Source organism: Tenrec ecaudatus, chromosome 6, assembly GCF_050624435.1.
Source record: "Tenrec ecaudatus isolate mTenEca1 chromosome 6, mTenEca1.hap1, whole genome shotgun sequence".
NCBI lineage: Eukaryota > Metazoa > Chordata > Mammalia > Afrosoricida > Tenrecidae > Tenrec > Tenrec ecaudatus.
In genome coordinates this window covers 11,821,883-11,833,665 of record NC_134535.1, presented here as the reverse complement: position 1 = coordinate 11,833,665, position 11,783 = coordinate 11,821,883, and the positions used below count along the sequence as shown (strand labels likewise).

The following is an 11,783-nucleotide window of genomic DNA, read 5'->3' as shown; positions in this document are numbered from 1 at the left end:
CTCAGGTGCTAGCTGCATGGTCAATGGTTCAAGTCCATTTCTGCCGGAGAAAGGAGTGGCCGGTTGCATCGGGAAGGGTTACAGCTTTGAAAGCCCACAGGGACACTTCTACTGTGCCCTGTGGGGTGACTGTGCATCAGAACCACCTGGAGGCCAGTGGGTTTGGGGTTGTTGCGGGGGCAGGGGGTGGTTCCTAACCTTGCTTGCTGTCGTTCTGTCTGGGGAGAGTTCCTCTGAGCCTCAGGCTCTCCTCCTGCAGTGCCAACAAGCTAAGCGGACCTTGCCTCTCTCTGCAGAGCGACAGTCCGTGGCTCCCCGCGGCTCTCAGGACAGAGTCCACGCCGCAGAGTGCACGAAGCCTTTCACCTCTGGCACCCTTTGAACATTCTGGTCTCGAACACATGTCACCTTGCCCCAGGTGGGGCTGGGGGCTCTCTGGCCTCTGTGACTTTTCCCTTGGCAAGTTCCTCAGCCCCTGATGGTGGGCTGAGACGTACCCATTGTGAGGATGGCACCAGACCCGGCAGGGTACCCGTTCTGTTATACATCAGGTTGCTGTGAGTCAGCCCCTGGACAGCAGCTTCCCCTTCCAAGGAAAACTCGCCCCCAAACCCAGTGGAGGAGTCAGGCCCTTGGGGAAGAACTCCCTTGACAAGCTGTCCCTGGGAGCCTGTGAGTTTCTCGGTGCTGCAATTCCCACCTACACACCTGCCCCGACTCCCTGGGGTTCCTGAAGCTGCACAATCCAGAATGTCTCATCTTTCACCCTAAGAGCAGTTAGTGAGTTCAAACCGCCGACCTTGGGTGAAACCCGCTGCCCCACCAGGCATCTCTGGCTGCAATTACAGCAGTGTCTGCCCCCAAGGGATTCGAGTGGTCCTGACTCAGAGCCTCGGTCTTCTTGGTCCTCGTGTTCTCAGGGACAGGCCCCCGCTGGGGTCTCTAGAGTCTGTGCCTGACAAGAGGCCCAGAGCAGGTGTCCCAGTGCTCGGGACACAGTGCTCTCTTCTTTCCCGCTTCCTCTGGCCTTGGCTGAGGGAGGCAAGCAGGGCAGGGGTGATGTGAAGGTCACCAGCTTTCTGGAGGGCCCCCAGGAAGTGACAGGGGACAGTTGTCTGATGTTAGCCATCTGTGATTCTCGGTCTTGGTGCACAAAATTGCTCAGTGACTTCAACTGCCTCTCCCAGAACTGAAGGAACTCGCCGGAGGGTGTGTGGTTTAAATGACTGGCCCACTCTGACCTCCAGTTGCTTCCAGTGCAGTCCTCGGGGATGTTCTAGCATCTGGAGAAATTCTGCCTCTGGGGACACTGGGGACACTGGCCTGTTTTGTCAGCTCGGCCAACTGGACTGCCCTCCCGCTTGTAAAGCCTGCCGATGGGGGCTGCTTCTGACACTCCACTGAGGCACGCGTTCACAGTATTTAAAACTAGAAAATATGTCTTTCTCGTGAGGTCCGTCTTTCCCCTATTTAACACAGCAAGAAGAGCATGCCCCTTTGTGTTACACCTTTCCCTCTGGCTGCCAGGAAGCTCAGAAACTAGTTAAAGAAACGGCATTGCATTAGGAGGAAGAGGAGATTTCCACTTCACCCCCATCCATGTGGCTGTTTCTCAGGTCCTTTAAGAGAAGAGCAGGTGTAAGTCAACCCGTCTGTCATGAAACCAGAAGACGAGATCAGAGATGAAGAACAAAGGCATGGATGAGTCCATCTCGTCTCTTACCCTACCAGCCGAGGGGCAGGAGCTCTGCCCAAGGCTGTTCTCCTGGGAGGTGGATGAGCGGAGCCACAGTGGCTGCCCTGCTGAGGTCATGAGTTGAGGACCCCAAACATGTTTACACCTCAGGCCCAGCGTGAACAGAGTTTCTGATTTTGAAAGGGGAACCAGAAAAGATGATGTTAGTTGGCAATTTCCTGGCTTCCAATGTTGGTACTGAATTTCGTTGTTCTGTTCCTGTTTTTCAAAACCCGGTGTCAGACGAACCAAACTTTAGTGCAGGCCAGATCTAACCCAGCCAGTCCAGCCTCAAGGCATCTTCAGCAGGGTCTGTTTGGTGCGGGTGAACTGGGAGCAAGGGGGTTTGACCTTACTTTTTCTGAAGCCCACATATCCCCCACAACATGCATGCCGTTCCCACGAGAGCTACCTTTTCTGAGATGGATGGAGCCTGGGCTGTGCTGACTGGTCAGGGGGTGCTGCCCTTGTTAGGTCCTGGCCAGTCAGCTCTGACCCATAGCGACCCTATGCACAACAGAACGAAACACTGCCCGGGCCTGCGTCACCCTAACAATGGTTCCTTTGCTGTGCCCGTTGTTCTGCCTTAATAGACTCAAAAGTGGGTGCTTGTTCAGGATAGTGGGAGAAAGGTGAGATTTATGCTCTCATGAGTATTTAGTCTTGGAAACCCTAAGGAGCAGTTCTAGTCTGTCCTTTAGGGTGGACTCATTGTGGGCGTGGCCTTCTCAGAAGGAGTGTCCTGGGAACCTCCCCTTCCTCTCTGCCTTCACCTCCTGTTGGCCACCCTGGCTGCTGCCAGCCCTGTGATGTGGCCATCGCCATTGGATCCACAAGACTTTGCACCTACCAGCCTTCGATATTTCTGCATTCTGCGTCCTTGTGTGTCATGTGGCTATGTGAGTCTGAAGAGGGATTTATGGATTGGTATCAGACTTCTGGACTTGAGTCGGTCTGGGCTGGGATGTCTCTTGATATACATTTCCTTCTTGATATAAAGCTCTCTCTTACACATATATGAGTGTCACTAGATTTGTTTCTCTAGTCAACCCAATGAATCTCTCCCCAGAGCTGTTTGGGCTTGAAGCCACAGAGAAGGACAGGTACCTCTCTCTCTCCAACAGCTGTTGCTGTGAGCCAACCAGCTTGCCAGAGGTTGGCTGCAGCTATGATTTCCATGCAGGGGGTGGGGGTGGGGGAACAAAGTGAGTGCACAGAGGCAGAAATTAAAATAATTTTAATAGCAAGAAAGATGTCATCTGCATGCCTGATTTTAGTTGTCCTGGGCCCAGACCACTTCCAAATCCCAAAGGGCCAGAGACTTCACATCACAAATTCTCCTTCTTGCCTAAGCCAGTGAAACTGAGCTTTTGTCTTTTGCGCTGCAGTCTGAATGAATGCACGTGACTTCTGCTGGCTCGCCCTGTCTGCTGGCCGGGCTCGGACTCCGGAAGCAGATTTCTGGTGAACAGGGCAGCAGAGAGTCAGCCCAGGCCTCCCAGCCCTCACCTCCCACCTCACTCACGCAGCCCAGCATGAATGCCTCTTCCCTCTCCACACTTCTATTTTTAAAAGGGAATAAAAGGTCACCAGAAAGGGGAAATTGTGAAATAGAGCCTCAGAGTTAAAGGGAGGTATTCACGCCTTCCGCCCAGAGAGGCTGGAATCCAAAGGCAGGCCAAGAGAGGGCTCCGAACTTAGAGAAACCTTTAGGAAGCGAATCTAGCCAAATCCGAAGCTCTTGTTTCTCGGCATATCCTCCACCAGGTCTATACCATTCTGAGAGGGGTGCTGCTATAGCTCTAACCCCTCCACCACGGGATGCCTGGTGGCATAGTGGTTACTCATCGGGCTGTTAACCATGAGGTCAGCAGTTCAAATCCACTAGCTTCTCTGTGGGAGCAAGACGGGGCTTTCCACTCCTGTAAAGAGTTACAGCCTTGGAAACCCACAGGGGCAGTTCCACCCTGTCCTGTAGAGTCACTGTAAGTTGGAATCCACTTGATGGCAGTGACTTTGCTGGGGTTGTTTTTTTTCACCCTTTCCCAGGGATTTGTCTGCTCTCCAACTTATACCATGCATGTCAAAGGGCCTCTTCAAGGGACTGAAATTGTGTTCCTTTGAAATATTCTTTGAGTTTGAGGAACAAAAAGCTTTCTAAAGGGGCAAAATCGGGGCAGTTGGATGCCTGGGGTAAGGTTTCCTAACACAATCTCCTGGTACAGCCTTGCTCCCTCAAAGAGGGCCCAGACACATGATGCTGATGGGGGAGAGCTCTTTGGTGAAACTTTCCTAGCCTTTCCCTCACCAATGCAGCTTTCCATTTTCTTAGAACTTCTCCCTCGCCCTAGAGCTGAGCTCTCTGCAGTGAACTGGCAGATCCTGCCAGAGCCACGGTGGCGGTCACATCATCTCCTGTCCACTTGAGCAAAGGGGTGGAGTCTAGCCTGTCAGTCAGGTCATAGCCCATAATGCCTCTGTGTGAGCATGGCCTTCTCCTGAGGATTCTGGGAACTCCCTGGAAGCGGGACACACACTCTCTCTGCTTCACCTTCTCTTGACAAGCCACATGGAGCCATGCTGATGGCAGCCAGAGCCCTGGAGCTAGAGGAGCCACATGGAGACCCGCGCCAGCGCTGAGATGCTTCCACAAGACCCACTGGCCTGTGAACTTCCTGCTTTCAGCATCGTTGCATGTGCTGCGTGAGTCTGTAGAATGTGTGGGCTAGTATCGGACACAAGGCCTAATATCAAACCTACGGACTTGATCTGGAGTGGGCCGGGAAGTTTCCTAAATATACAATTACTCCTGGATATAAAACTCTCTCTTACATACATGAGTGTCACTGGATTGTTTCTCTGATCAACCCAAACTAACACACCACCATTTTGATTGGACCTTGTCTTTGAAGACATCCAAAGGGGACTAAGACACATGTTACTCAGGGACTTTGTCTGCAACAAATGACAAGTAACAGAGACAGACAAGTTCAAACACGTCTTGATTGGGATAAGCCCATGCACATATGGGCTGGAACCCTAGTAGCAATATGTTTGGCTTTACGCTGGAGCCTTGGGGGCATAGTGGTTACACATTGGGCTGCTAACCCCGAGATCAGCAGTTCAAAACCACCAGCCACTCCTGGAGGAGAAAGATGAGGCTTTCTACTCCCATAAAGAGTTACAGTCTCGAAAACTCATTGGATCCGTTCGACCCAGTAGGGTCGCTATAACATGATGACAATGAGACCCTGTGTGTGTTGGGGTGGGGGTGGGGGATAGAGGAGGGGACATGACAGTGAACCCAGTGGAGATATTGCCCCCGCTTCTTGCACACCGCTTCTTGCACAGGGTGATGTAAACGGCACCCTGATCCCCCAATGGCCTTGAGAACCTCACTCACCGGCCCACCACCTCCGCCACCTCCAGTTCTCCAAGCCCTTCACTAAGAGACCCAGCTCGCCCCCTTATCACAATCTCTGGGATCCTGTCGACCCTCCCCTTTACTCAGATTTCTAGTCCCAAACCCCCTGGGGAGTACCCTCTGGGTGCATCACTTCCCAATAACGACCTGCTTTCAAAACCCCACTAAGAGCTCTCAGCCCACATGACCCAGAACTGATTCCACCCCTGGGAGAACCAAGAACTACCAAGCCAATCAGAGGATCCCATCTCCTCAGTTCCCGCTCCTTGCGGGCCAATGGGAGTCCAGTCCCTGAGCTTTCGGTTATCAGGGACCAAGACCTTCTCAGGCTTTGAGAGTAGATTGCTGGCCACTTTAGCAGCCCACGCAATGGGAAGCAAGACGGAGAAAGAGCGTCTGCCCGACCGGAGTGCGGAACCTGAACTCTTTTATGTCCGCTGTCCCTGACTCTGGATCAAGCACTCCGCTGCCGACCGTAATGGTGGGGGTTGGAACTCCCCCGCGGTAGAAAGATGTGGCAATCAGTTTCTGATCGCAGCCTTGGAAACCCTATAGATGGGGCGGTTCTGCTCCGCCCTGAGGGTTGCTACGACTCCGAATTGACTGGAAGGTCTCTGGTTCTCAGTTGAGTTCCTGTCACATGTGCTTGGAAGAGTCCTGGGTGGTAAGGAAAACAATAATAATAATTTTAAAAGAACTCCCTGCCTACTAGTTGCTGCTGACTCACAGCATACAACTGTCTCTTTGAGTTCCTAAGACTGTAACTCAAGGAGTAGAAAGCCCCATCTCTCGCCCAAGATGCAGCTAGTGCTTTGGAACTGCAGGCCTGGCCTTTAGCAACCTAATGCTGAACCATTCTGCCACCAAGACTCCTTTCCTGGGTGAGCGTGAAGGGGGACAGATTCCTGTCCAGCAGCCCCCTGATATGAGAAAGGAGTGGAAATGTCTCCAGCACTCCACCGAGGGGCTTGCTTAGGGCTTGGAGAATTCAACAGCTGGGCCGGGCCTAGGATGGAGCAAGAGGGACTTAAGGGGCACTTCCCAAAAGGTAGCCCCTGAGACAGCTTTCCTGCCTCTCAAACGGCTTGAGCAATTCTGGATTTTCTCCCCACCCCCCATGGAGGTTGAACAGCCCTATCCCCCAAGATCAGAGAAAGTTTCTTGCCCCCTGTATGGCTCCCAAGATGTAGCCCATGCAAGAAAGAGCCCTAATCTGGGGTCCGCAGATCTGCTCCAAATCTTTGATTCTGAGGCCTCTGGCGAGTCCCACTGGAACAGAACTGTAACTTCTGAGCAGGAGGCAACATGTCAGATGGGCACGTGGCCATCCAGCTAAAGCTTTTCCCCAGCCTCCCTTGCTGCTAGGCGTGGCCCTGTGGCGCCCTGTGGGGTACAAGAAGGGAGCCCTCTGGGATTTTCACTGAAGGGGAGAACAGAGCCTTCCACAGGCCACGCTGTTGCTCCATCTCAGATGGTGCTAAGCAGGGTGACATCCTAGGCATGGCGCACGAGAAGCACAGCCTGGGTCCCTGAACGGTCTGAGAACAGCAGTCAAACCAACCCTGCACAGCCTCCCTGGGAAACTGTGCCAGGAGGGAAAGAACCCGCCGTTTACTTTCTGCCTCTGTTGTTTGGCATCTCCGGGTCTGATTGTACAGCCTAACTCTACCCCAGGGCCTCCCCCGGGCCAGTTATGACAGTCACCAGCATGGGATGGCAGTGTGGTCCTGGTTTCTAATGGGTGGAGACCAGGGGTGCTGCTAACTGTCCTGCAGTGCGCAGGACAGCCACAAGTCAGAGAATGACTGGGTCCAGCACATCGATGGTGTCAGCAGCTGAGAAGCCGGGCCCTGCCCCTGCTGAGATTCGGTGTTCCCACCTCTGGGATGTGAGTGTGGTATGATCAGGGGCTTTTTTCTGAAGCCCCAGTGAGATAGGCATGGTCTGACTTTCAGGGAGGGAGCCGGGGCTGCAAAGATAGTCAGGAAGCCTTTATTGCGACAAACAAGGATGGAATCCCCAGAGGAGGACGGCGAAGCAAGTTGCCAGCTACATCCAAATGAGGCCACAGAGTGGGGACCCAGGGTGGGCTGGGGGTCTGGAAGAGACCCTGGCTCAGAGAGGGCTGGGGCTGCCCCGACAGTGCAATACAGAATGGGGGGAAGGGAGGGCCGAAGACTCCTTCTAGCGACCTCAGCCTTGGGGCAGAGGCAGGGGCAGGGGGATGGAAACAGCTGCAATGGCCCCCTCACCCCCCAGAGAGCTCCCCCTACCACCACAGGATCTGCCTGGAACCCCAGTCTCTCCCACACAGCTCCTCCCCTCGCTGGCTGTGTCCACACACCTCTCCTTCCCACGGGGACTGCCCTCCTGCACCCTCCACCTCAAGCCCCTGGCCTGTTCTAAACTGCGCCAACAAGAGGGGCTGGACTGAACAGGGGGCCAGCCTCCTGGCACTGGAGAGCTGGGCAGGGTGGGGGGCTGAGTGTAACCGGAACCCCGGACTGTGGGAGGACAGCCCAAAGGCACTGGGAGTGGTGTGGGGTTGGGGTGGGGAGTTGTCTCCAGAGCAGGTGCGGGTGGGCATGGGATGGACACGGAGCGCCCACCCTGTGCCAGCAGCGGCTGTAACACGGGATCGAACTTCATGATGCCAGGGGCCCCGTCTCTCCCCAGCCAGAGCACCCTGCGCTCCCCAAAGTGGGCTGCCATGCAGCACCAGCGGGGCGTGCTCCCTCTGCGCAGTGTCTCCAGGCTGAGCAGGCGGCCAGCCTGAGAGGCCCTGGGCGCGGGCTCAGACCTCTGGGCCGCCGAAGGCAAGGTTGTCGCGCACCATCAGCGTCTTGCGGAGGTCGCGGTCCACCATCGGGCGCTGCGTGCGCCACTTGTGCGCTTCCTGCAGGCCGGGCTCGAAGTAGTAGATGCAGGCGCCGAAGCCCACCAGGATGAGCACGGAGGTGACCAGGTACACGGGCACGAACCAGTCAAGGAAGTGCGGCATCGTGGTGGCTGCCGAGACACAGACAGACAGACGCCATGAGGGGCTGAGGATGCCCCAGTCTCCCTCTCCACATGGCACTGGGATCCGCCCTCTTAAGGGATCCGCCCTCTTAAAGATCCGCCCTCTTAAGCCCCTCACCTAGGACCTGGACCTTCTCCAGCACATGTGTCCTTGGGCTAGAGGCCTGACCTCTCTGATCCTTGGCTTTCTCCTATAGGAGGGAGAGCCAGGGAGGGAATCCCTCTCTCCCTGCAGCCGTGCAGAACTCCCAGAAGAGCTGAGCCAGGGGCAGGGGATGGGGGGTGGAGACCCCTCTATCTCTCCCCACTCCCCTAGCCATTGGCCCTCACTTGTCTAGTCGGCGTCCCACAGATGAGTGGGTTCCCAGCCACCTATACCCCCAGGCCATCCTGAGTGTTATCAATAGGATGGCCCCCCATGAACCCAAATGCCAGAGCTCTCGACTGGGTGGCAGCTGGCTTCCACCACCGGCTAACCCAAACACTCGAGCAAGACACTCTCTGGGTCTCGGTGTCTACATCTGTAAGATGGGAGTGTGGAACGCCTGCTGGGCCTGTTCATGTAGGGAAACGGCTTAGAAACACGTGGCACATACCACGTGATGCATTCACATGTCTCCAAGCCTCTGTTTTCTACTCTGTATCATGGAGCTGGGAAAGGGCCGTGAACTGTGTTAAGAAGCAACATAACAAAGCCCTGACCATTTGTACCTGCACCATGCAGGGCCACGGCAATGCCAGCAGAGCCTCGGGACCATGCATGGCACAGAGAAAGCACTTAACAGTTCAGACTCACTCACGGCCTGGAGTCAGTGAGGCTCATGAGGCCTTATGGGACAGGGTAGAACTGCTCCTGTGGGATTCTGAGACTGTCACTCTTACAGGCGGAGAAAGCCTCCTTTTCCTCCAGAGGAGCGGCAGGTGGCTTTGAACCTCAGGCCCTATGATTAGTGGCCCAACATGTAACCACTGTGCCAAGAGATATTGTGAGGGGCCATCGAATCGGTGCAGACTCCTAGCAACCTACGGACGGCAGAATGAAGCACGACACAGTCCTGCACCGTCCTCAGGAATTCGAGTGATTTCTGAGGCGTCTCAGAGCACAGAGAAGTGCTCCAATGTGTATCCAACGTTTGCTGGTTCCCACCCACCTGGAGGCTCCGTGGTAAAAAGGCCTGGCGCTCTGCTCCCGTGGAAATGACAGCCTAGAGACCTGCCATGGGAGGCCTGGAGTGGAGATCACCTCAACTGGGCCCCACCACAACCATGCTGTCTCAGGGAGTCAAAGGTGGGGCGAGGGGACAATGGGAAGGTGGTGGGTGTACGGTGTGTCACAAACACTCCACACACCTGAACTCCTTAGAACAGACCGAAGGTGCCCACTTGTTCCCCACAGCCATCCTCCCAGCCTGTTCCCCCACCAGGCCCACTGAACTGTGGAACTGTTTGTCAGTCACCTGTGTCCCTCTGCCAGCTCAGGTGCTTTCCCTGTGTCCAGAATGCCCTTTGCATTCTTGCTCGCTTGGGAAACTCCATTCATATTTCAAAAGCCAGATCAGAGATGATGACACCAGGAAGGGGCGAGTGGAGGCTCTCAAACGAGAGAGCACTGCTAGAGGGTCTTTCATGAATATACAAAGACTTAGGAGCTAAGTCTTACCCCCCCCACACACACACATGTTAGAGATGAAGAAACTGAGGTGCCGCCCCCCCCCCACTTCCTAATTTGTCCTGGATTATCTGGCCAGTAAGTTGTGGAGCTGAACCCCAAGCCTAGCACTGTCCTGAGACCTGAGGCCCTGGGGTTAGAAAGACACCTGGCCTGGGTGAGTGAGCAGAGGCCCGCCTCCACCACCTGGTGATGAACGGTCAGTGGCCCCCCAGAGACCTTCAAACTGCACAGTTTGTCCAGAGCCCCTCCCTCCAGGTGGCCTGTGACCCAGGGAGGGACAAGATGCTGCTTCCCAGTCTGTGTCCTTTCCCAAGCCCCTCCTCTCCCTGTCCCATTAGCTGCTCCAAATCCAGACAGCCTCTCCGGGCGCCCTGCCCAGTGAGGAGTACAATGGATGTTGCTCCTGGCCAGAGTCAGAGCGTTAGCTGCCCAGAGGCCTCCAGCCACCAACCTTTCTGCAGAACCTGAGAGAGAGACTGGATTTGCTGGGCCCCCAGGCAGCAAAGCAGCTCCAATCTGCTTGACTGAGACCAAGGTGCTTCTCAGCCCCCTCCCCTGGCCCCAGTTAGGACCTCCTCTGGCATCCACTTGAGGATAGTGGGGTGGAGACCTGGGGAGGAGCACTGGCTGAGGTCTGCAGAATCAAGGTTGCAAATCTACCAGGCAGAATTAAGAGTCCCCCTAGCCTCCCCAGTCCTGTGAGCAAGATCTTTGCAGGCACTTCGGGGCTGACTGAGAGCCCCTACCTTAACCTAACCTGACAGGGGACTGACCTAGGTGGAGACACCAAGGTCCCCCTTGGCCTCTGTGTGACCTTGGACCACTCCTCACCCTCTCTGTGTCTCCAGCTCTCCACGGCAGTGAAGGGGGCTGGAGGTGGGGGTGGGGGGATCATCTGATGATCTGGAAGGGCATTTTCCAGTCCTGCTTCAGCCAAGGTGTCCTCCCAGTAGTGTGAGCTGCCGGCCCTCTCCCTGCTCCTCAGACCACTGGAACACCCCCCCCATGCCCCCCACCCCCCATGAGTTCCCGCAGACCCACCTCACGCCCTGCAGACGCCTGTTCTCAGGGCACCACCTCAGCCTGAGCAGCTCAGCTTTGGCCCTCAGACTCAATCGCAGCTGCTGTCCCCAGAGACACTGTCATCTGCTGTCGCCCTGAAGGCTGGAGGCAGAGAGAGGGTGAGGTTAGTGCCCTCCACAGGGGACAGAGCTCCCCAGGCCCTAGCCCTCAGCCCGCCCAGTGCCTCTGCCTGGGCCAACAGGGCGCAGTGCTGGGCAGACACCCACTCCATGCGCAGGTACCTCTCCCTGTTTGTGGAGACCCTTTCCTCCGTCCCCCAGCCTCAGGATGGCAGGAGGCGGGACCTGTCTGGACCAATCAGCAGCCTGGCAGAGCAAGGGCTTTATCCTCCGTTGCCCTGGCAACCAACCTTCTTTTCTGGATCTCTGGCCCTGGGCACGTGGTAAGGCAGATGACAGGGAGGAGAGGGAGGACAGCCACCAGGCAGGCCAGGAGGCTGGTGAGATGAGAGGAGCAGACCCCAGCTCAGGCCCCTGAAGGCTTTGGAGATTCTCAATTTGGGGGTAGGGAGAGGAGGGGTCCCTGGCAAGTGGGTGGGGACATCGACACAGTGCCAGTAGGCCAATGAGGAGAAAGAGCACCTAGCAGACAGGGCAGGTGGCTCCTGCATACTTACTCGGTGCCAGACACGGCTTCAGTGCGCTGTTTTTACAGAACAGGCAGCCGCAAGGCCAGGGCAGAGCTCTTGGCCCCTGGCACCCCCGTGGGCCAGGCATGGCCTTCCATCCCTGTCAGCCCCCCAGGAGGTGGGTCCTGGGAGCCTATTTTGAGAGGAAGGAGCTCAGAGAGGGAACACCTTTTCCTCTCCCCGGTCACTCAGCTTCTTGGTGGCTGAGCTGGAATGCAAA

General features: G+C 55.9%; 1 protein-coding gene across 1 annotated transcript; it reads right to left on the bottom strand.

Moving 5' to 3' along the window:
• Nucleotides 1–7,953: 7,953 nt before the first annotated feature.
• Nucleotides 7,954–8,160, bottom strand: SMIM45 (small integral membrane protein 45). The gene has a single exon (XM_075552680.1). It carries the CDS (start codon nucleotides 8,158–8,160, stop codon nucleotides 7,954–7,956), a length of 207 nt encoding a protein of 68 aa, XP_075408795.1.
• Nucleotides 8,161–11,783: the final 3,623 nt, after the last annotated feature.

Bases quoted from the DNA above. Each gene is read 5' to 3' on its own strand.
- SMIM45 (XM_075552680.1), bottom strand. From the start codon at position 8,160: ATGCCGCACTTCCTTGACTGGTTCGTGCCCGTGTACCTGGTCACCTCC.